The following is a 25,010-nucleotide window of genomic DNA, read 5'->3' on the forward strand; positions in this document are numbered from 1 at the left end:
AGTTAAATCCAAAGAGAGATGAAAACTTCATATACAGAGCTCAGGCAGAAACCCTTCAGAGTGAAATCAAAAGGAAACACGACGACGATGTTTATGCTAATATAGCTACAACATACAGAGATCCGACCAGCAACAGAGAGGCCATGAGCTCGACAGAGTATACAGAGTGGCAAAAAGCAGTGGATGAAGAGCTCAAATCCATAGAGGAAAATGAAGTGTGGGAACTGGTCAGTAAGAGTGACCTATACAAGAAAAATGAGAGACCCAACATCATTGACTCCAGATGGGTATTCAAAAGGAAGAAGGCTGAGTATAATTCAGAGAAATTTAAGGCTCAATTGGTCATTAGAGGGTTCAAGGACAAAAATGAATACCAACTGTTGGAGACATATGCTCCAGTGTCAAGAATGACAGTAATACGAGCAGCTCTGGCCATAATCAACAAACTTGACCTGGAAGTAGTACAGCTGGATGTCAAGACTGCCTTTTTGAACGGGACACTGGAGGAGGAAGTACATATGGAAATACCTGGAGGGACAAAAATCTCAGAAAATCTTAAGAGAACCCATGTATGTCGTCTGAAGAAAGCTCTCTATGAACTGAAAGTAAGCTCAAAACGTTGGAATCAACGTTTCAGCAAAGTAGCAGAGAAATTGAATTTAGAGAAAAATATTAATGATCCTTGTTTATTTACCTGGAGACACAGAGGAAAGATGGTATTGTTGGTATTGTACGTAGATGACATTTTACTGGCCAGCAATGACACTGATAAATTAAATGAGATCAAAACACAATTGTGCGATACTTTCAGCATGAAGGACATGGGTGAACCCAAGAAATTTCTGGGCATTGAAATACAGAGAGACAGAGTAAGAAAAACTATCACACGGAGACAGTCAGAATTTGCAGAGAAAATTTTACAGAGATTTAACATGAGCATGAGCAAGACACAGAAAACGCCCATGGTTACTCGACAAGTAATGAAGAAGAACGAAAATAATAATACAGAGAAGGATTTAGTACCCAGTAAAGCTCCATACAGAGAAGCAATCGGAAGTCTTCTGTACTTGTCCGGAATAACTCGCCCCGACATAGCGTTCGCTGTAAATTATTTATCACGACGACAAGTAACTCCGACAGAGCAAGACTGGACAAATGTCAAGCGAGTGTTCAGGTATATCAGAGGGACAGTTGACCTAGGTATAACCTATAGAGCAGAGGATAACGGAATGGAAGCTTTCACAGATGCGAGTTTCGGAGATTGTGAGGGATCGTACTCCACAGGAGGATACTTGATAAAATTATTTGGCGACACCATAGCATGGAGGAGTCATAAGCAAAGCTGTATAGCCTTATCTACATGCATGGCAGAATACAGAGCTCTGAGTGACGTATGTCAAGAAATAATATCTCTGGATAAAGCCACTCGAGATATCTCTGGAAATACTAACTATCCTGTGACGGTTTGGTGCGACAACGTCTCAGCTGGTAAATGTACAGAGATGGATGGTTCAAACAAGCTAAAGTGCTTTGACGACAATTTAGAGGAAATTAAACAGAGACATAAAGACAGAGAGAAGAAAGGGTTAAAAAGCAAAATATCAGTCACACATGGGGACTTTATTAAATGTTGTGTGAATGAAGGAAAAATTAAAGTCCTGTGGATAAATACTGCGGAGAATGAGGCAGATATTTTCACCAAACCATTACCGATTCAGAGCCATAATTATTTAAGAGATAGTATATTCGGAGTACACAGAGTTGATTGATTAATTATTTTTAATATATTTTGTAACCTAGAGAATCTCACCCCGACGCACTCGCCGGTTACGTATGTCCTTTGGCCATTGAGTCCGTTCCACGTGCGTCTGGGTCTACCTGAAAGATTCATGCAATCGGGCAAGGGAAATATTCGCACTCACATTCATCAAGAATCAAACACTCAATATTCTATTTGAATGTAAAAACTATAACTGTTTATTTATAACTACTCTACTACAAAAGTCTCGGAGAGAGTGAGACCGGACCATCGACGGCTCGCAACAACGTAGCTCTCTGGAGCATAGCCGAGCAACAAATACAAATAACCGAGGATATAACGGCCGCGCCGTTCAACTCACCGCTGTCGAGTTATCGTCCTATTGAAGCCTGGGGGTTGACGCTGCTGGTTGCTTCGCCGGTGGTCCTTCCTCGGGTCCCTGTAACAAACGACGTTGTGGCTCGTTGAGTTCGGGGCCGATCGCCTCTGCAGCGATGATCAGATCGACTCGTTCACACAAGCACACACTCACACACAAGCACGACCTCGAGCTCGCACTCACTCGCTCTCCTCGTCGTGAGGACTTAAGATTTAACTCCGCGATCACACACACTTGCGGCTCGACGTAGGTCGTCCCCTGGACCACCTCGTGCTAGTACTCACTTTCTCTCAACGGATACACACTCTATACCGTACACGTATGTTGCAGATGACTCTGCGAACACTCGCGGCTCTCGTACGTTGTAGCGATCTGTGATCTTTACCGGTCAAACAGTCACTAGCTGTCATCTTCTCTTTTCGCGCTGCTTCGACTTCGCCCGTCTATTCGATCGTCCTCTCTTGTTGACATATAACATAAAAGAAAACAATCACGCAGTCTCTCGTAATATTAAATTATTATTATTGGCCTTGACCGACAATGATTCGTCGAGCGACTTATTAAACCATAATACCGTTCCGGTATTACAATTTACAGATTCTAAACGATAGGACGCCTGCGGAGGGAGGGAGTGTTCTCGAGGTCTCCTTGGCGTCGCACAAATGGCGGTACTCTGCGGTACTGTCACCTGTCTATGCGTGCGGAGCAATCGTCGTTCTCCCGCTACAGTCCGTTTGTGGCACGAAACACACCGAGCCTCCAGTTAGTTACGAGTGTGATCCTGCGCGAGCAATAGTTCTCTTCTCGACTTCATGCAGCTTCTCTGCAGCCCTTTGGTTTCACCTTTTTACCTTTTTGATACTTTTTGTTATTTTTCAATATACAGGCACTTGTGTGCAGATTAGAGCGGAGAAATAAACTTTGTAAGAACGGAGTGATTTGTGTTCCTTTTATCATTAATAAAGTGATTTAAAAGTGAGTTCTCTGGTTCTACCTTCTTCCATTCCAACTTGCGATACACCGAAACTTCTCAATGATGCAAAATAGCTCTACAAGGCGATGCTGTTATAACCTCCGCGACCTCAACCCTTTGTCTTCGATCCGAGCTTGAACCAGCTCCAGCAGCAATCTTGAGGCAGCTCAGGTCGATGGACGATCTTCCTTTTACTTGTAGCCATTTTAAAGAAAAAAATCTTTACGGAGCAAATGAAAATATGTCCTGTCATGGTCGCCAAAATGTTCGAGTTACTTCCAAATGAATGAAGGCAAAAGTAAAAATGAAAGGTAAGAACTTTATTTAAATGAATACGATACAAGCTCTTTACTTTTTTGAATCCGTAACCCATCTGCCGCTCATCTGTGAAAAAAACAGGCAAAAGAGGAGCACGCCCATAGCAACGCGTAAACAAACTTATTTAATCTTGAGTTTGCACAGCAACCATGCCTATCGATTATTTCCGAGGCGTGATACGATGGTAGTAATGAAAAATGATATGAAATAGCGAAATGAAGCGCGAGTGAAGAAATGACTGTATGGATGATATTGCAAGGTTGGAGTAAATAAAGAAACAAGTATTTGTGTGCTAAAGTACATTGTGCGTAGTCTTTTCGCGACTCTCTCTCTCTCTCTCACTTATTTTCAGCTTGAACTGCCGACGCTCGCAGCGCACTTGGTGGCGGCTCGACCCCTTCTGAGGTAAGACTCAAAGATAGGCTAACCGGAGCGTCTGTAAAGAAATAATAGGACTGCAGGCCAAGCATGAGCTAGGGCCCAAAACCTCACACGTCTCAACGTATACCATATTTTTATATATGGGTCAAAATAAAACTTTTTTACAAAACCGTGCGCACGTATGTCACCGATCTTGACGCGCTTTTGGTATGTTCTAGTACATGGTAAAAAGGTCCCAAAAACAAAATTTTAGACCCCCTCCTTCCTCCTACCCCCCACTTCCGGTATAAACGTTTATTTTCGATCTATATTTTTTCTGAGGACATGAAGCAATTAAAAAATCTGAAAAAATTCACAAAAATACTTTTCAACAATCCAAACAACCTTGAATTTTTTCATCAAAATACATAACCTCAAATTTTTTCAGATTTTTTAATTGAAGGCGGTAGCTTCTAGGGCTGGAAAATGCTATTTTTAACAAAAAAAGGTTCCTAGAACCCGATGGTTCCAGTGAAACAATTTGAAATATTTCTTTTGAATTCCTTGTCAAATTTTAATAAATTTTGACCGTTTTAAGTTTTCGATTGAAGCCTCCTATCTCAATCTAGAGCAGGACAAAGATTAATGCAAAATTCGGAAGACGGTTTCTGAAGACGTTAAGAAATGATAAAACTGTTTTGATGCTCTAAATTATACATATTTTTACGTATACCGGCGAATGGAACTTTGTTTGAGTACAGCATGTTATTTATTATACATGCAAATACTTGGTTTTTAAAAAAAATCGTTATAATGAAATATGTTTTTTTGCACAACGATGTGTTTTTTACAGAATTTTGATGAGATATTTTTTTATGTTGTTTGGATAAGACATGTTATTTTTGACGGCTTCTGAGAGAGATATCTTACTTCACGGCATTTCAATGAGACGTGTTTTTCTTCACGACGTATCGATGAAAAGTGTTTTTTTTTCACCGCGTTTTAAGGAAGCGTGTTTTTCTTCGCGGTGTTCCATTGTCACATGGTTTTCTTTGTGGTGTTTTACTGGTACAAATGTTTTTCATAAGCACCGTCAATTGACCCGTGCGCCATCGTGAATAGTCACAACGCGAGCTTATCTCTCTAAGAACCACCCATCGCAGTCGTTGCACATAGTGTACAGTGTCGTGTATGCAAGTTAAATTTAGCCAGTGCGAGACTGCGTACGTGAACACGACCCAGTAACCACGACACTGCCAGGTGCCAAGCCAACGATTCCGTTGTACCAATCTGGAAACGAGTTCTAGGCACCGACGAACCAACGTTGTAACACCAAATCCTGCGAGCAAGTTCGATAAGCAGATCTGCAAGCAACAACGAATAAGCGACAAAATATTGTATTTGCGAGCGAACGATCGGCCCTTTTTATCTTTTTCTTCGCGTATTGTAAAGTCCATTGTATCAAACTACTGAACGTGCAACATTGAATAAACTAGCATCTTTATTTAATTATTAAATGTAAGACGAACTCTTCCTTGAGTCGACCTCTCTTGTCAGCAACCGAGATCCTTGACAAGTAGACGACTTGCCTAGCAACGACACACGAACGATACCAGTGGAAGTAAGTGACTCGTCTAGCCAACTGCTCGACGAGAAATTATTTTGTAATTCGGAGTTGATATTCCCTTCTTTTACGCCGTGCGAGCTAGCCCGCCATACCCTTACAAAAATTTCCTATAGGATCCCGCGAAATTCGTACAGGAGTCCTATGCGACTCCAGTATTTATTAATTAATTCTATTCGATTAAAAGTTATGATAAAACTATATATGAAAAGATGTCATACCAACAAAATGTATCTAAAGTTATTGATAAATTTTGGTTTATGCTACATTGCAATATTTATTATGTCATCATGAATGAATTTCTTGTGAAAATTTTTTTTTTGAAAAACAATTAAGGGGACACACCTGTGTTTATACCTTGTGACGATCGCGTTACGTCGTCACATCTCTCTCTCCTCCAATACTATGTAAGGACCTATGTACCACTTTATGCGACGCAGCAGCAGCCACGGTATGCACGTGTGTGTGAGAGAGAGAAATAGCATAAGTGTGTGTCGCATCACGCACGACTGTCTGCTCCGTTTTGGTAAGGTGTAGGGCCGCTGAGAGGTCACGTGAGTAATTAGCCCGAGGCATACGTGAACCTGTGCTCTCAACGGCAGATCGGTTTTAGCGACGAACTAGCGCGCGCGTACGAAAAGTTACTTATCGTTCTTTTATTAAGTCCGCGGCTAGTCGCGTAAAATAACACTTTTCTCTCGTTTGCGTTCGCGAGTGTAGTTCCGCGTCCGCGAACCTCAGCCAAGTGCACGACAGCACCACGTGACGAGCGAGCTTCCCGAGGAAGCAAGAGAGCCCGGCTTTGGAGCATCCACGCCGACCTGTAAGTGCTTCTTGATTTAATCTCGCCCTCGTGTGCAATCGCGTTCACCGCCTGCGTTGGCTATTGTGTGTGAGTGTCGCGATTGCTCTGCTGCGTTCGCGCTTGTGTATAATTACTCTTGAACCATTGAATAATAATAATTACTTATATTTTATTTTCACTTAAATCCATGAGTAATTATTTGTAGTTATCTTGTCTTCCCGTCCATATTCTTCCCTAGGTTTTGAACCACGACGCCACCGCGGTCGGCGCGAAATCTCGCACCGAATCCTGAGCTAGCTGGCGATCTCGCGAACCTAGGGCGAGAACTTATTTACTTAATCATTTATTGAAACGGTCACGGGAACCGTTACAACCTATAAATGAAAAACAGGAAAATTAAGGATTACTATTAAAATTTTTTGTTTCTGATATAAAAATATGTTTTTATAGGTCCTTTTACAACAAAAAATATGTCTGTAGTTTCTCTTATTATTGAAAATCATCCATCAAACATGTATATTGACTTGTGATTTCTAAGTCATTGACCGCGTGATTTTGAATGCAATTTTTCACCAATCCGGATCCTTGCGGTCTCAAAAGTTTTGCAATAAAATTCCTTTCCACTTAAGTGTAACTGATTTTTTATTTAGTTGTTTTTTTAATCTACTAATCTCCAAATATAGCAATAAGCGTTATTAAAATAGCTATTTTTGTCTTTGTTTTTTTGTACTTTAGAATGAAAAAAATTTTCCAAGCCTTTTATTTAAATTCTGTTACATTTAAGTGGAAAAAAATTTTATTACAAAAGTTTTGATACAGCAAGGATCCGCATCGGTAAAAAATTGCATTCAAAATCATGCGGTCAATGACTTAGAAATCACAAGTCAATATACTTGTTTGATGGATGATTTTCAGTAATAATAGGAACAAGAGACATATTTTTATTGTAAAAGGACCTATAAAAACATATTTTTACATCAGAAACAATAAATTGTAATAGTAATCCTTAATTTTCATGTTTTTCATTCATAGGCATAAACACAGATGGGTCCCCTTAATGTGCGTTTGACAATTAATCTCAACCATTGTACAATTCGAATTTTGTGTTTTTTTGCCGCCTGTCTCCGATGGGGCTGGCGGCATGTTCGAAAATGCGTTGACTCGCGCTCAGTATACTCCGAGGAGGTGGCACTTTTCGGAGCTGCGTGCCGCAAATGAAAGAGCGAGCGAGTTAGAATAACTCAAGGTGACGAGTAAAGCGCACAGCGCATGAAATAATATTGAAATAAACCAAATTGAGTGAATAATGAAATAAAGCAAATTGAGTGATCAGAAACTATATCAACTGTTAATTGCATTGTGTATACACCTTATCTCTACTTGTCCCTCAACAATTACTCCCCGGACTAAACATTGGAGTCCTGTAAGATTCTAGTTAGAATTTCGCGGGATCCTATAGGAAATTTTTATAAGGGTAAAATTAAGTTTATTTCCCGTTACAACGTTGTTCCGTATTTTGGTGAGCACTACCATACAGTAAAAAATTAAAAATATCAAAATTTCCAAAAAATGAAAAAACTCAACATTCATACTTTGAAATAATCTACGAATTCTTACGTTATTGGTTTTTAATAAAAGTTCAACTGCTCTTCTTTTCTTATAGTTGTGCAAATATTTTAATAAACTTTTTTAATCCTAAGAAAAAATCTAAAACTGTACCATCTAAAAAAGTATATTGGTATTAGAGTCACTCGCTTAGTGATTGAAAGGTTTAGAAAAATTCTGCTTTCAAGCAGCTCGGATGCATGTTGTTACTCAATTTCAGGTAATCGAACCAAAAGTGAGTCAACTTTCATACGTTCTTCTACCTATTAGAATTTTTACAGAATTATCAATGGGGTTTTTCATTTATAAAAGTTCATGAAAATGAAAAAAAAACGTGCTTTACTAGTGAATGAAACTTTTGATGCAGTGAATGAAAGCCGCAAAACCAGTAAATGAAAGTACAAATATAAGCATACGTTGATTTGATAATCAATGTAGACTGTAATATATCACCTTTTTTATTGAATAAGAAACTAAAAGATAAATTCATCATCCAAATCAACCTCTTTATTGCCATGATTAAAATAAGGGCACCTGTGTTAACCCTTTAACACCTAAAATGACCATTTTTGGACAACATACATAGCGATGAATTACACCGTCTAAACATTGTTTAAAAAACTTTTCAGATATCATTTCTTGCGTAAAATTTAATGTACTTTTCGAATCTGGGGTCAGAATTTTAAAAAATTCATTCAATAAAATGTTATAAACAATTTCGTAAAAAAACTTAAAATTTCGAGAAAAAAATTTCGTCAAATTTCAACACCGAAAGAAGGTTCGCTCGTGCATCTCACGCATATAGATTTGGTCAATGGCATGTATACTTTATTGTAAAAGAGTTATAATTATGAAATTCAATATGGCGATCATAAATATGACTCCCGAAGACCTGTATGTCATAAAATGATTTCGACAATTTTTAACTCGATAACCATCAACTTTACGCGAAAAAGTTATAGGACAAAAAGTGTTTAAAATTGATAAAAAAACATGCCTGATTTTTCAGAATGTTTGGAACGATTTTTGGATTTTTGAAAAATGGTATTATCCAGAAATGCAAAAATCGTTCCAAACATTCTGAAAAAATCAGGCGTGTTTTTTGATCAATTCTAAACACTTTTTGTCTTATAACTTTTTCTCGTAAAGTTGATGGTTATCGAGTTAAAAATTGTCAAAATCATTTTAAGACATACAGGTCTTCGGGAGTCATATTTATGATCGCCATATTGAATTTCATAATTATAACTCTTTTACAATAAAGTATACATGCCATTGACTAAATCTATATGCATGAGACGTACGAGCGAACCTTCTTTCGGTGTTGAAATTTGAGTTAAACGAGATTTTTTTACGAAATTGTTCATAACTTTTTATTGAATGAATTTTTAAAAATTTTGACCCCAGATTCAAAAAGTACATTAAATTTTACGCAAGAAATGATATCTGAAAAGTTTTTTAAACAATTTTTAGTCAGTGTAATTCATCGCTATGTATGTTGTCCAAAAATGGTCATTTCAGGCGTTAAAGGGTTAAATGACTTAATTAAAGTATTTCAAGGTTATGTTAATATTTTTTCATATTGTAGGACAAGTATGGTAATTTTTCAGGGATCTTTTTTAAAAATCTGTTTCATTTGAGTAGAGAAGAACCAGTTTACAAACATTTCAAGACCTCATAGATAAAGATTGGTTCAAAACTCCAATCAAAATATGCTTATATTTGTACTTTCATTCACTGGGCAAGTGCGAACTATTCGCCACACCCGTAAATGAAAGTTGAAAAAGAGTGAAATTTTCTAATTAAAATTTGATTTTTAACTGGAAAAGCAATTGTTTAACATATAAATGACAGTTTTAAAGGTAACTAGTCCGTTATAAAAGGTTTTGAGCTGCTCATTCTTTTACAGTGGATCTTCCAAATTTTAACGATCTTAAGCGATGATGTACAATATGACCATATTTTACGGCTCAGCGAACGAGGCATTCGTAAATTATTTCCTATCGTTAAACTATAGTGATTCTGGACCTGATAACCATTCGAATAGTCAGCAATAATACCCAATTAGAATAGCATAAAAATTCGTCATTCATGAATAATGTCGTTATCAATTAATAATTTTTGTTTAAAAAATGCTTTTATTCACTGGTGCGCTTTCAATCACTGGGTGGGTGACTCTATATACTGAAAACCCAAAAGTATAAAATTTGCTATAAAATGGCTCTTAATCTTCAATATACCCTTTTTGAAATCTGTTGCGCTAGAAAAAGTGTAAGAAGTACTATTTACACCTTTTCGATGAGAATAATTATAATTAAAGTGTATTTTGTGCACAGAACAATTTTCAGAATAAAAAATGTAAAATAATTCTTAGACCATTTTTTGTTAATTCTCATTTATTCCATTTTAATGACATAAGTTAGAAAATTTAAAAAAAATACACTTCAAAAAGTGTAATCAGCTCTGAATACACTTTAGAACGAATTTCACATTTCCAACAAGTATAACCTGCGCTCGAAACAATTTTGAATAGTGTAAACTGAGCAAGTATTACTATTACACAGTAAATTTTATACTTTAGGGGTTTCAGTGCAGAGCTTCCGTCTAAAAATAAAGGAACGAGAGAAGTCGAAGGTAATTTACTTTATTAATAAAATTTTTTTGTTAATATGAACGCATTGCCTTGTCCTTTTTTTCATTTCTCTCTCCGTGATAAATAGGCCAGGGAATATAGCTAAAAATGAGCTCATTTATCAGTTTGAAAACACTAGAAATCTAACACGGTAGAACTATAAAATATTGAAAATGCGACACAGTGGTACAAATGCATTACTCGATTGTTGTTTGTAACAAAATGGTGGACGAAAAAGTAAAAAAAATCAAAGAAAAAAATGGTTTTTTTGATTTCTAACGGAACGTAACGAACGAATCGTTTTGAGTGCAAGGGGACATCCATAAATGTTGTCATGCAAAAGAGCGGTTTTTAGACCCCCACCCCCCATCTTGCCGTGTCATAATTAGAAACCTCCCCCCCTAAGAATGACATCATTGTTCAATTAGGTAACCCCCCCCCCCCACCTAAAATGAAAAAAACACGATATATTTTATGTTTATTATTATATAATATATGGCCGATTCTCTGTCAACTCAACCAGTCAAAATTTTTCTTCTATATCTTATATGATGAACACATTGTTTGAGATGTCAGGAATGTACAAAAAAATTTATAGAGCGATTGGGGCCTTCTATTACTCTTTTTCAGAATTCCAAAGTTAGCCTTTTTCGCATTTTTCCGTAATTTATCTAAGATCGCAAATATTTCATTAAGTTCTAACTCAGTGTAGAATGACTCAAAAGTAAAAGTGCTTTTTTGTTAGAAATCATCCAACTTATCAGAAAAATGGGTCTCGAAGCGATCTGAGCACCCTGGAAGCTTCTAGAATAGAAATAATCAAGAAAAAATGAAAAATACTAAATCTAATCAAGTATGATCCGGACTTTCCTTTCCAAAATTATTTATGAAGCTTCCTAAATATGTCAACTACTTTCTTGTAAATTTTTATAATGGTTTGAGCATTATTAAGTTCTGGAAACGCTAATTTGTATCGAAAAACGTGCAAAAAAGGCCCCTAAAGCAAAGTATAGCCTTAGATCTTTACATATTACACATGCTAGGCAAACTCAAACCTCAAAATGAACTATGTAAACTTAAAGAGCACAAAATTACCTTTAATTTGGTATATTTCAAGAAAATTCAAGTATCATGTAAACTGATCTATGAAAATGAAAGATTTAATGCTTTAATTCTCAATGAAACTTCAAACAGCTATATCTTCGGTTCTAGAGGACTTAGAGAGTTTTTAAGTATACCAAATTGAACGTAATTTTGGGCTCTTTAAGGAGGTTCCCTTGGGTAACACGCTAGTCAATTGAGTGTTCGCGCAGTAACGTGGGTTAAGTTAGCTGGCTTGTCGTCTGCTAGCCCTAAAACGAGCCTAAAAAGTCTTGTTTTCGCGTCTTTTGTTAAAAAAATATTGAAAAAACGGCAGGCTACCTCTACTTTGAGACACAGTTTTTGAAAGATAAGAACTTTCTCTACAATTTGTATATAATCATTTCCCTGCGAACTTTGATTTCTTTTTATAAATTGTAAATGTAGCTCAAATTTGCATCCATTTCTATGTTGCCCATGTTAATTTGCGAAACTTTGATTGCGTTTTTCTCGAGATTTTGCCTGGCTTGGGCATATTAGAGTTATACCATTGGATTCGGGAGGTCAAAATCTATCGATATTGATATATGTACTTCTCAAGAAAGTACTTTGAATTATATTTAAAACACATGAAAAAAATGGAATCTATTGGACTTATAATTCTCCCAGAATCATTGATCGTAAATTAAAAAATTTTTTTTTCATGTTTTTGAACGAGAGCGCGACAAAATCTCCGGAGACAAAATCTCCGGCGACACAATCTCCGCGACTAAATCTCCGGGACAAAATCTCCGGGCGACTAAATCTCCGCCGAATTTAATTTTATATTATTATTTATTATTAGATGTTTATTCCGTTTAGATAAATTCCGCCATAATTATACAATGTTATAAATACTCTTCCTTAATTCTCGTGATAGTGTGTTTGGGATGCGTGATAGTGTGTTTGGGTGCGTGATAGTGTGTTTGGGTGCGTGATAGTGTGTTTGGATGCGAGATAGTGTGTTTGGGATGCGTGATAGTGTGTTTCGATGCGTGATAGTGTGTTTGGATGCGTGATAGTGTGTTTGGGTGCGTGATAGTGTGTTTGGGATGCGTGATAGTGTGTTTGGGATGCGTGATAGTGCGCATTTTTTTCCCGGGGGATTTTGTCTCCGGAGATTTTGTCTTGCGGAGATTTTGTCGCGGAGATTGTGTCGCGGAGATTTTGGTAGCGGAGCTGATTCTTGCTATGAAAAACTATGTAATCTTAATTTTTTCATCGGATATGGAAACGTTATGCCTTTCTCTAAAACTCTCTCATATATAATTTCTTTTTAAACTGCAGTACACTAGCTCAAAAATTGATTTGAAAGTCGAGAAAAATTGCAACTAATCCAGCGTGGCTCGAGTGGAGTGGGGGAAGCTTCACGTGCGAGGGGGCATTTTTTTCTTTGATTTTTCTACTTTTTCGGCCGCCATTTTGTTATAAACAACAATTGAGTAATACATTTTTACCTTTGAGTCGCATTTTCAATATTTTAAAGTTCTACCGTGTTAGATTTCTAGTGTTTTCATATGCATTGAAAAATCTCTATTCCCCGGCCTAAAAGAGTATAATAATTTTTCAGTAATGTCATTAAATTACAATTCTGTTATGTTATTTAGCTAGCATATATTAATTTATTCGTGTTGCGATAATATTACAAGTGTATTGCTTTTTGTAACTTCTTCGAACTGTTTAATTTCTTCTTTTTTCTGTCCTCAAAAATTTTATCTAAAAATAAAAAAGCGTTATTTCAAATTTTTTAAAGAAAAATGAAAGTTATTACTTACTTGATATATTTCCGCAATTCATTTCCAAAAATTATCTTTTGTCGGAAACTCATAAATAAATAAATATACTTATTTGATGTGTTTTAGAAGTTTGTTTAAATTCGCTGAACAAGAAGCCATTAAATTTTCTTTCAATTTTTACCAAGTTTTACATTTTTTTGGTGGATTCATTTTTGTTCCAACAGTACAACGAAATGCATCAGCGAATTCAGGTGAATTCATCATTATCCCATTTATTCTAAAATTTAAAAAAACACATTTATTTATATAACCAAAAAGAGTTAATGAAAAATTAAAAACTAATTACCTTTCAGGTTGTGGAGTATGATAATCTAACTCGACCGACAAAATGTACGCTTCAGCAGTCATATTAGAACAGTAAGTCTTCAAAATACATGTGCAGTTGGCATTAAGAAATATGTTTTTTTAATTTAATAGAATTAGGAAATTTAATTTAATAAATTTAATGAGTGTATAAATTACTTGGGCAACGCTGATAAAAAAGAGTTGACTTGGACGTAATGCTTCCATACCCGGGAGGGTTCGATCTTTACCGTTCGTCAGAGTATGCCATGTATGATAAGCTATTTGAAGAGAACCAATATCTGCTACATTCTCGTTTCGAGTGATATTCCAATCAAACTGTTAAAGTAAAAATAAAAAAAATTAAGTTTTCACCTCGGTTATTGATACTTGATTGCAGTGTTCAACTGGTCGTAGGAATAAAAATATGATAGTATAAAATAAAATTTATACAGGAAAATTTAAAAATCTTGGCACAGCCTTAGATCATCTTGAAATAAAATTTTCAAATTAATGCATCACAAAAGAACTATATTTGTAAACTTAGACAAATTTGGCAAAACCCGCGTAATATGGAAAATAAAATTTGGTTGAATAGATCAATAAAAAACCTTACAATAATCCTTTGTGAAGATAGAAACCCTGTAATACCCTATTTAAAAAAAATCGTTGGATTTCCAGTTGGAAAATCGAGCAGGATTTGATTGGAAATTGAGCTTGATTTGACTAGAAATTGAGCTGGATTTGACTGGAAATTTAGCTCGATTTTTGACTGGAAATCCAGTTCGATTTTCGATCTGGAATCTAGCTCGAATTTTGTCCTGAAACCTAGCTCGATTTTTAACCTGAAATATAGCTTGATTTTTGACTGGAAATCTAGCTCGATTTTTTAAGTTAAAATCCAGCTGGATTTTCAAAATTCGAGCTAGATTTCCGATTAAAAATCAAGCTAGATTTCAGGTTAAAAATCCAGCTAGATTTCCAGTCAAATTCTGCTCGATTTTCCAACTGGAAATCAAGCCATTTTTTTGTAAACAGGGTAAATCTATCTTCCAAATATCACCCCAACGGCATCAACGCATTACTTTCTATGGAAAGCATTACTCAGAAATTTGTACCACCTATCAGGACAACAAGTAAATGGACTAGAAGAGATCAAGAAAAAGCTTAAAACTTTGCTGAACATCTTAGCGAGGTGTTTGATAACCACCGAGACAAATCACAGAAGCCGAAGAAGAAATGCCGATGCAAGACCAGCATCTTTTATTCAAGAAAATCCAAATGAAGAATGCCAACATGCATGAATCTTATTGGTACTTGAAAAAGCAAAAATCTACAGGATATGATGGAATCAGCATCAGAACGATAAAAGAATTACAACCTAAAGCAGTTAGATACTTAACTATATTTAATTAACGCATGTCTAAAATTGAAGTACTTTCCCAACCAGTAGAAAGTTGCGCAAATTATTTTAATTCCAAAATCAGGAAAGCCTCTTGAAAAAACAATATTATATCGACCTATCAGTTTGTTACCTATCTGTGCCAAACTTTGTGGAAAAATTATACTTAGAAGACATACAGAATAAAAAATGAATCCCAGAACATCAATTTTGTTTCTGCGAAAATCACTCTACCATTGAACAAGTGAACAGATTTAATAATTCAGAGCTTTCGAAAGGAAGCAGTATTGCTTGGCTATCTTCCTAGAAGAGTCCACATTAAAAACGCGATTTTCACATTGATTTTTCACGAAATTTAGTTAGTCAACTAGGGCTGAAATTTGGAGAAAATATCGGGGAAGTCATAAACAATATGCCGTGCAATTTTCATAATGATCTTTACGTAACTCATTCATCACCCAACCACCTTAAGGGGTAACATAGCTTTGTAATTTTCGAAAAATCGAAATTTTTTTATCGTTCTATTTGAAAGTAAATGTCTTTAAGAATATTGTGACAAAATTTCAAGTAGATCCGAGCAATATTCCCGAAGTTATATAGTATTCAATAAAAAAAAATTTGACAATGAGCAACTGCATCATGAAAAGTGTCCTCAGGGTCCTGAGTCTTAGTGTCCATGTCAACGTGCTTCTGCTGAAAATTCTCTAAAGACATTCGAGCATGATTATAAATCAATTCCAGATGATGAATTAGCTGCAATCAAACCAATTTATGGAGAGCTGAGCTCTGATAAATTTTTTGAGCGTTGTGTAGGTGGTTTCACACAGAACAACAACGAAAGCTATAATTAGCTTATTTTGAAAATTACAGCAAAAATATTAACTGCTGACTCAAAAATATTTTAAATTGCTGCATTCACTGCTGTTTGTGTGTTTAATCAAGGGACAAAAGCCTTATTTACAATTATATGCAGTATGGAAATCAAACTTGGTCGGCACACTCACGAGTACGCGCGGAGCGAGGATAAAAAACGCGTGCTGATCGCAAAGCAAAGAGCTTTGGATATTACTGGAGAGGCTAGAATTATTCATCGACAACATCAAAAAGATGCTCTAGAAATTGCAGGTGAAGCTAAGGAATCATTATATGGACCCAAAATCGAAGATTTGATGTAAGTCGCTATAATATACAATTCAAATCACTTAAATCGTTCAAATCACGGTACAGAAACTTTACAAGCGCTTTTCTCGACACTTCGTTTTCTCGTGCGGTAGGCATGATTTCTCGAGAATGAGTCGACCGATTGAGCTGAAATTTTGCACAAATCCTCTCTAGGGTACTGACTCGTGATTGATCGAAGGGATTTTTGATCGGTCGACTCGTTATTTTTAATAAAATTTAGAAGTGAAAAATGGTCAAAATTTTAAAAATGCTTAAAAATCAGGGCAAAAATGCATTCAAACTCATGTCAATTCATCAAATTTCCTTTTTTTTCTTTTCCTTCGATCAATCACTAGCCAAGGGTATAACCTTTAAGAAATATGACGAATTTTTGGTTTAAGATGATCCTGTCAAGAAAAATCCTGCCTACCGCAGGACAACAGGAGGACCGAGGAAAACTGATGGAAAATTAACAATTTTCAATATTTTTATCTGAAAAGTTCTTTGCATCTTTTCTAATGAATAAACTTTATTGTGTAAAAATTTCAAATTGATTAAACTTTTTGTTTTTCAAATATGATTTTTCAAAAAAAAAAAAAAAATTTCTGTCACACAAAGCTATGTAACCCCTTAAGATAAGAAAAAAAAACTTTATTAATATTTGGGATTTTCTAATTCGAGATAGAAGTTCTTTAATAAAAAACTAGTATATGAATGAATTTTTTTAGATTCTTAGAAACTTTTTTATAATGCTCATATTTAATAGCACAGGCCACTAACAACCCATGCCCAATTTTAATTTCTTAAAATGTTTGCCTGCTTCGCATGAAAAAACTTTGATTACCTGTACATCAACACTGTTTCCAAAAAATTGAACTTTTTTCCAAAAACTTCGAGCGTAGAGTTTTGCAACACATTCAACCATGACTTCTAGTCTATGCCAAGCATCTGGTGTGATCCAAGACCAGTGATTATTGATTGGATCTGGATCTAATGGTAATCTTCGATGATGAAGATCAAAAGCATGAAGGACTTCATGGCTAATTACAGAACCAAGAGTAGCGTAAACTGCATACGAAGGTCCACCTTCCCATGACCAAGACCACGCAGACATCATAGCTAAAGGTATAACTATAAAATCGAATTAGTTAGAATATTACATAAATATTTGTTAAAAATATGTGTAAAATGGAATTACCAATTGAATTAGATGAAGCTTCGTAATAAGCGCTGATTGTGTAAGGGTGTGTCCATCTAAAATTATTAGAATTCGCTTTAGTTAATTGCATCAAGAAATTAAAATTTTTAATTAAAGCTTGTGTCAATTGAAATGGATGAATTTATACATTTTTATTTCGTTAAAAATAAAAGTGATGATAAGTATTTTACTTTTATTATGGTTGCATGATGAAACTCTAACTGCCCTCTTACTTTTGAGTGGCGTTTCTTTTCATTTGAGCCTCTGGTGTCCGTATCTGCTTGAGTCTTCTAAGAACAGTCGTAAAAAAGTCTCCTTCATAAATAAAAACCTATATAATAATTTAAACCAATTATTATAAATATATTGCAATTCAAACAAATGAATTGATGAAAAAATTTTAAGTCATTATTAAGGGCGAGTTGATTGAATAAAAATGTCAAACATGGACTTTCAGGAGAAGTGGGTTATAATATAAAAACAAACTTATTTTTCATAAATTTATAAGTAGATTTCTATGAAACTTTTAACATTTAAAGAACCGAGGTAAATCTTGTATAGAAATTATTTAAAAAATATCTATGAATATACCTGTATTAGTATAAAGCATATTGCGTTTTATTATGTACATACTACTCGATTTAACAGATATAATTTGGAGTATATGCTATAATACTATTTTCTTATGATATTATGAGATTTTAAAAAGGAACTTTGTTAATTTTATAATTTCTTAGTGCTACATAGAACGGACCTGCGTACCCAACATTCTGCCCTGGAAAAAATTTCCTGTAGGATCCCGCGAAATTTTTTGAATGATGAAATTTTTTTAAATTAGTATTCGAGTTATATTATTTTGAAAAAAATTATTTCCAAGTGGTGACATCACCCCAAGACTCCAAATTCTTTATTTAATAACAGGAACTCGATTTTTATGAAATTCAGTTTTGAAAACTGAAATAAATGCAGGAAGTGCAAGGAATAGTGAAAAACTAAAAGTTTCAGAGAATTCCGCGTATAAAGTACGTGCATTCAAGAAGTATTCTGTGAAATTTTTATCCAATAATTTTTACATCTAAGGGGAGTCATACACCAATTCACTTCTCTTTGGCATTTTTGTGGTATAAATCACAGTTTAATGTCACATTTTTGACAATTTTTTGGATCGTTGTACTTTTGCTGAACATGGGGTCTGGAGAACTTGAGAGTGAGCCAATTCTACGCAAAATTTAATGAACTTTCCGAATCCGGTGTTAGATTTACGATATAACCATCAGGTTAAAAGTTACGGATGGTTTTATAAAAAAAAACGTAATTTAAAATAAAAAAATTTTTTCTTTTCGAATTTTCACATGAAAATCTTTTAAATTTTTCTTCGGTACAAATAAGGCGTCCACAGTTTCTCCTCTTAAAGTTATGACCATTCCAGTTAGTGAAATATGATTTTAAGTAGAAAAAATGGCGACTGGAAAACAAAAATAAATATAAGGAATTTTTTGGCATTTTTAACTCAAAAACGTAGGATTCTTAGAATTTATCAAAAAACTCATTCATCAGTAAAATTTTTTTTTTTCAAATGAAATCTGTGAGCTCTAAAAATGTGTAAAAAGTTGCAGAATAGGCCTTTGCATCTAAAAATAGCTTATTTTTGCTATTTCAGCATTTTGGCTCCGTGTGCAAGGTTCAGATCAGAGTTTTTGAAGTAGTGACTCCTGGTATGGACCAACCTCTTTAGAAAAGTACCCTTTATGGGCTGAGTTTTCTGGAATTTTTATTAGAGTTATAAAAAAGTTTATACACCAACAGATGTGAAAAAAAGCAAAAAATAAGAAAATTTATTAATGTTTTTGAGCACATATTGAATAATAAAACTGGTATGAAGGTCTAAATCCAAATTCCAGAAAACTCAGCCCATAAAGGGTACTTTCCTGAAGATTTTGGTCCATCTCGGGAGTCTCTACCTCAAAAACTCTAATCTAACCCTTGCAGTGCCAAACTGCTAAAATAGCAAAAATAAGCTATTTTTTTATGCAAAAGCCTATTATTCTGCTACTTTCCCCACATTTTTTAGGGCTCAAAGATGTCAATTTTATGTTGAAAATGTAGATTGACACTAAACTGTGATTTTTATGATTTATATCATTTTGGATGTTTCATAGGTTCCGACAAAAAATTATTGAAAATTTCAAACATTTATTCTTAGTGATCTAATTTGACAACTCAAAATTTTTTCCCTTTTGCATGTACATAACCTTACATTTTTTCTGGTTTATTTATACTTTATAACACTGGTTCTAAAGTGAAAACTCCTTCTGTTATACTTAATTGGTTATTAAATGGTTTTTATCATCAACTTTTTAATCTTCGGGATTTTCTCACTTACAATCATTTAAATATGCTATAAAGGATTAAGAATCGATCAAAGAATGCGTCTAAAGGGTTTCACCATTTTTAAAGACATTTCTGATTTTTTGAGCTACAACAGCTTTTTCAAAAATCTAAAAATTCATTAGAAAAATTATGAAAAATATTTAGGCACAGTGTTTGACCATTAAAAGTACTTTTTTTCAATTCTTTTTTATTAGATAAAAATTGTCGAACTGAAAACTTCTCGACCTTCATTATTATTTAAGGGGGGGGGGGGGTAGGGTCTTGTTCGATGGTTTTCGAGCTGCATTCTAATAATTTTTTTAAGCACATCGTAAAATGGATTTATCTATAAATTATATACATTATAAATGGTTATTTCCATTATATACATTATAATGGTAGATCGATTGCGGTGGTCACTGTAACTGAAAATCTACTCGACCGATTCTTTCCAAATTTTTCTCACTTTTTCGCCGTTGCTCACGAGTAAAAACACACATCATCGAAACGCCGTGAAAAAAAACACACCTCTTTGGATACCATGAAAAAAAACACACCTCTTCGGAACGCTGCGAAAAAAAAACACACCTCATCGGAGCGCTGCGAAAAAAAGCACACCTCATCGGAGCGCTGCGAAAAAAAACACACCTCATCGGAGCGCTACGAAAAAAAACACACCTCATAGAATGCCATGAAAAAAAACACACCTCATAGAATGCCATGAAAAAAAACACAGCACATTGGATGCCGCGAAAAAAAAACAGCTCATTGGATGCCGCGAAAAAAAAACACACCGAATCGAAATTTGTTGCGTTTTTATTCTGCTGTGTTTTTTTTCGCGGCATCCAATGAGCTGTGTTTTTTTTCACGGTATCCAATGTGCTGTGTTTTTTTTCATGGTATTCAATAAGGTGTTTTTTTTTCACAGCATTCAATGAGCTGTGTTTTTTTTCGGGGCATAATTTAGCAGTATGTTTTTTTTTGTAGCGTTTTTCACTGTGTTTTTACTCGTAAGCAACGGCGATTTATCTACATAAATTATGAGGTAATGACGTCGATATATTTCGTTTAAAATGATTTTTGAGTTTTTGGCATCATTTTGAAGTGAAAAAATGACTTTTTTGACAAAATGAAGGCAAAAATTCATCGTACTTGTTCGTAAAAACCATTTAAAAATGGAAAAAGTTAAAATATCTCGACGTCATTACCTCATATATCATCTACTTAAATAGTGTATAAAATATGAAGTTGATCGGTCGAGTAGATTTTGAGTGATGGTGTCCACCGGATTTTTTTACGTTGCATGTGAAAATTTGCTGTAGCCACCTTATTTTTCAGTATTTTGGGCTGAAAATTTAACTAAATATTCTTCAAATAACTATTAATTATGTGTATGATTTATAGATCAATTCGATTTACTATATGTTCATAAAAAAAAATTTTTTTTTGAAATTTAGTCAAGACCCTACCCCCCCTTAATAATAAATTATTTGCTGAGCAAATGAAATTATTGTAATCTGTTACAAAAATTTGTAAAAATAATATTATAATAATAGTTTCATACTTGATTCATTTCTTGTGCCAGTGAACTTTCATTCAAGTACCCATGCCATATTTGAAATTTCCCTTGTAATGAACGTAGTCGAAAAATAGCTTGAGTTCTTGTTTCTTCATCAAGCCATGGCATAACTAGCATTCTTTCTGCGAGTGTTTCTTTGATTCGTTCGAAAAGAACAGCCACCTAAAATGATGTATTGTTGAATAAAAATGAAAAGAAGGAGGACTGCTAATTGTGGTCCTCCTCCTTTTTGAAGTAAAGGTGCCTATAAGTTACATAAAATTTGACCCTAGTTTTTCATTCATTTATTTATTTAAAACTTATATAGTATATAGTTGTTATATGCCAAGTATTCGAGAACATTTTTTCTCGAGCACTCGATATATAATATCTTAAATATAAAATGAATGAAGGCTAATAAAGTTCGTCGTTTCGCCGTGCACAAACCATTCATGTCAACGACGGCCTCAACAGAGTCAGAGCATCCGTCCGTGAATGACCAATAGATGCTGACATAATAACAATAGCAAAATAACATATTTATATGAACAATTTTTAAACAAAAAAAGGATTTTTAGGGGTACAGTCGTGGCAATTTTTTTTCACATGACGTGGATACGGACCATCGGGAAATGTTTCTGGAATATGTAAGAATGTAGAAACAGTTGAAATGTTGATAGTGTTTTTTTATAGCTACTTTTGTGATTTAGAGGATGAAAGATCATGTTTTCTCGCAAATGTCGTAGGAATCCAAGAGCAAGCATTAATCTAAAGTAGCCTATGTGGTTTCATTTTGTTCGATATCCAATTGGCCATAGTTACAAACAAAAGCTAGACATAAGATGAACTGTAGCTACTCGTGTGTACAATTTTCTAGAATTTAGTATTCATTTTTCACCATTTTGCATAAATTAATTTCACTTTGCTATATGTACAAGTAGCTACAGTTCGTTTTATGGCTAGCTTTTGGTTGCGACCATGGCCAATTGGCTATCGAACAAAATCAAACCACATGAGCTACCATAGATTAATGCTTGCTCTTGGATTTCTACGACAGGTAGCTTAGATGCGTTTAAAGCTTGTGTTGTGTGTCAACACACTCATTATTACTGTACTAAACTGTTTCTAAGTATTTAACTGGACAAAATACTTTCAAATATGGCATTGAAAAGGGTTATCATGTGTGTTCTTAAAAAAAAAAAAAAATTTTTTCACTTTTACAGCCTAGTACTGTAATTGAAAAATGAAAAATAATTAAGCCCCCTGTTAGCCCTTAACCCATTAAGTCCCAAGACAACATTTTTTCAACACTTTATTCGGCTACTGAAATTTAATGCCCTTTCAGAATCTGATCTCAAATTTTCGAAAAAATGATCAGGTCAAAAGTTAAACTTGATTTTATCCAAAAAAACGCGTTTTTGAAAAAAATTTTTAATTTTTATAATTCCAAAATGAAAACCTTTTTGAAGTTTCAGGGGTTTCGTGCATATATCGCGCCTTCGATACCTGAACTAGAAGTTAGCGGGGTTTAGATTCAAGAAAATTTTTGTGTTCAAACATTAATCTTTTTAGTCAAAACCCCGCTAACTTTCAGTTTAGATATCAAGGACGCGATATTTGCACAAAACCCTTGAGATTTCAAATGGTTTCCATTTGGAAAATCGAAAAATAAAAAAAATTTTCTTTCCTAAAACGCGTTTTTTTTATAAAATCAAGTTTAACTGTTGACTTGATTATTTTTTCGACAATCTGAGATCCGATTCTGAAAAGGCATTAAATTTTACATTAGAATTAGTTACTCGCATATTTTTGTGACCCCATTTTCACCAAAATTACAATGGCCGAATACAGTGTTGAAAAAACCTCCTCTTGGGACTTAAGGGGAGTCATACACCAATTCACTCCTCTTTGTCATTTTTTTTTATATAAACCACAGTTTAATATCAATCTACATTTTCAACATAAAATAGACATCTTTGAGCCCTAAAAAATGTGAAAAAATTGCAGAATAGGCCTTTGCATCTAAAAATAGCTCATTTTTGCTATTTTAGCCTTTTGGCACTGTGCGCAAAGTTCAGATCAGAGTTTTTGGGTTTGGAGATCCTGATAGGTCTGAAAATCTTCAGAAAAGTATCCTTTATGGGCTGAGTTTTGTGGAATTTTGATTTAGACCTTCATATCAGTTCTACTATTCAATATGTGCTCAAAAACATTGATAACTTTTTTTTATATGTTGCTTTTTTCACATCTGTTGGCATATAAACTTTTTTATAACTCTAATCAAAATTCCACAAAATTCAGCCCATAAAGGATACTTTTCCAAAGATTTTGAGACCTATCAGGATCTCCCAACCTAAAAACTCTGATCTGAACCTTGCGCACAGTGCCAAAAGGCTAAAATAGCAAAAATGAGCTATTTTTCTGCAATTTTTTCACATTTTTTAGGGCTCAAAGATGTCTATTTTATGTTGAAAATATAGATTGACATTAAACTGTGGTTTATATAGAAAAAAATGACAAAGAGGAGTGAATTGGTGTATAACTCCCCTTAATGGGTTATTTTCTAAGTCACCGAAAAAGTATCAAAAATCATTAAAAAAATAACTCACTCATAACAAACATGCAGAGCTAAATACCTCGCAAAATTCGCTCCAAAAAATGAACGATATGGTTTATTTTTTATTTTTCCATATGGAAATAAAATTTTTCGAAAAATTCGATTGCACCATGATAAAATTGAAATTTTCTCATCTTTCTCATAGTTCTGCCAGATTTTTCGATAGTTTTCATTTTCAAATTGAAAAATCAAAAATAAACCTTAATGATCATTTTTTTCGTACTGAGTTTTTCGAGATATTTAGCTCTCTATTTTTCGGTAAAGATTGAATCTTTCTGAAAATCTGATATCACTATCAGAAAGCTAAAGAAATTTTTTATCGAATTAAGTAGTCAGTCAATTTTTCTAGATTATTTTTGATACTTTTTCAGCGACTTAAAAATTAAGTACGTAACGGTATTTACGCGAAGCCATGATTTTCCGACTTCTAAATCACAAAAGTAGCTGTAAAAAAAACACTATCTAAATTTTGACTATTCTTACGTTCTTACATGTTCTTGGAACCCCTACTAAAAATTCTCGAGGTGAAAAAAATCATACCACAACTCTACCTCCAAAAATGCGTACTTTAAAAAGAATAGCTGCTTTTAAATAAGATTACGCACAATCGACCCGTTCATCTAGAAAAAAGTTCACATAGGAATCCTATAGGAATTTTGCGGAATCCTAAAAGAAATTTTTTCAAGGGTAATCAATCGATACATAATAATGGTAGTTATATGGATTGTTAAGTAATTTTTTAATTTTAATTCATTGACTTTCCAAAATTTCTTAATATGATTTTATATAAAAAAATTAAGTAAATAAAATTGTAATGATTACTCTGTTCACTAAAAGTTCCAAAAAATCTGGTTTGTGTTGCTGCACATATAACGTGCCTACTGCTTCGCTGAATATGTTTTTGGTAATCTTTACACAATTTTCGCTCCAATTTCTATTAGCCGTTACATTTACAATGTCATATAATATATCTGTAGCATAGAGAACCAGTAATCCATTATGAACCATTCTGAAAGTAAATAAGTTTATCATTAAAATATTGTTAATAAAAT

The 25,010-nt window shown here is 34.3% G+C and overlaps 1 protein-coding gene across 3 annotated transcripts in view; it reads right to left on the bottom strand.

Annotated features, from left to right (window-relative positions):
• Positions 1 to 1,657: 1,657 nt before the first annotated feature.
• LOC106649362 (neprilysin-1-like) overlaps positions 1,658 to 25,010 on the bottom strand; it is a 60,521-nt gene continuing 37,168 nt past the window's right edge. For 2 of the 3 annotated variants that reach the window (XM_014366730.2, XM_014366739.2), the window contains 9 exons: positions 24,781 to 24,967; positions 21,348 to 21,524; positions 17,647 to 17,744; positions 17,414 to 17,469; positions 17,060 to 17,346; positions 13,833 to 13,991; positions 13,657 to 13,733; positions 13,350 to 13,587; positions 13,174 to 13,290 (listed from right to left, as the gene is read on the bottom strand). In XM_014366730.2, the coding sequence (XP_014222216.1) occupies positions 13,488 to 13,587; positions 13,657 to 13,733; positions 13,833 to 13,991; positions 17,060 to 17,346; positions 17,414 to 17,469; positions 17,647 to 17,744; positions 21,348 to 21,524; positions 24,781 to 24,967 (1,141 nt within the window). In that variant the 3' untranslated portion in view covers positions 13,174 to 13,290; positions 13,350 to 13,487. Of the gene's footprint in view, positions 2,199 to 13,173; positions 13,291 to 13,349; positions 13,588 to 13,656; positions 13,734 to 13,832; positions 13,992 to 17,059; positions 17,347 to 17,413; positions 17,470 to 17,646; positions 17,745 to 21,347; positions 21,525 to 24,780; positions 24,968 to 25,010 lie in introns of those variants that run through there. The other variant, XM_023460570.1, reaches the window with a different exon arrangement.

The sequence above is a fragment of the Trichogramma pretiosum genome, unplaced genomic scaffold (genome assembly GCF_000599845.2).
Source record: "Trichogramma pretiosum strain Unisexual culture from Peru unplaced genomic scaffold, Tpre_2.0 scaffold62, whole genome shotgun sequence".
In the NCBI taxonomy this organism is placed as follows: Eukaryota; Metazoa; Arthropoda; class Insecta; order Hymenoptera; family Trichogrammatidae; genus Trichogramma; species Trichogramma pretiosum.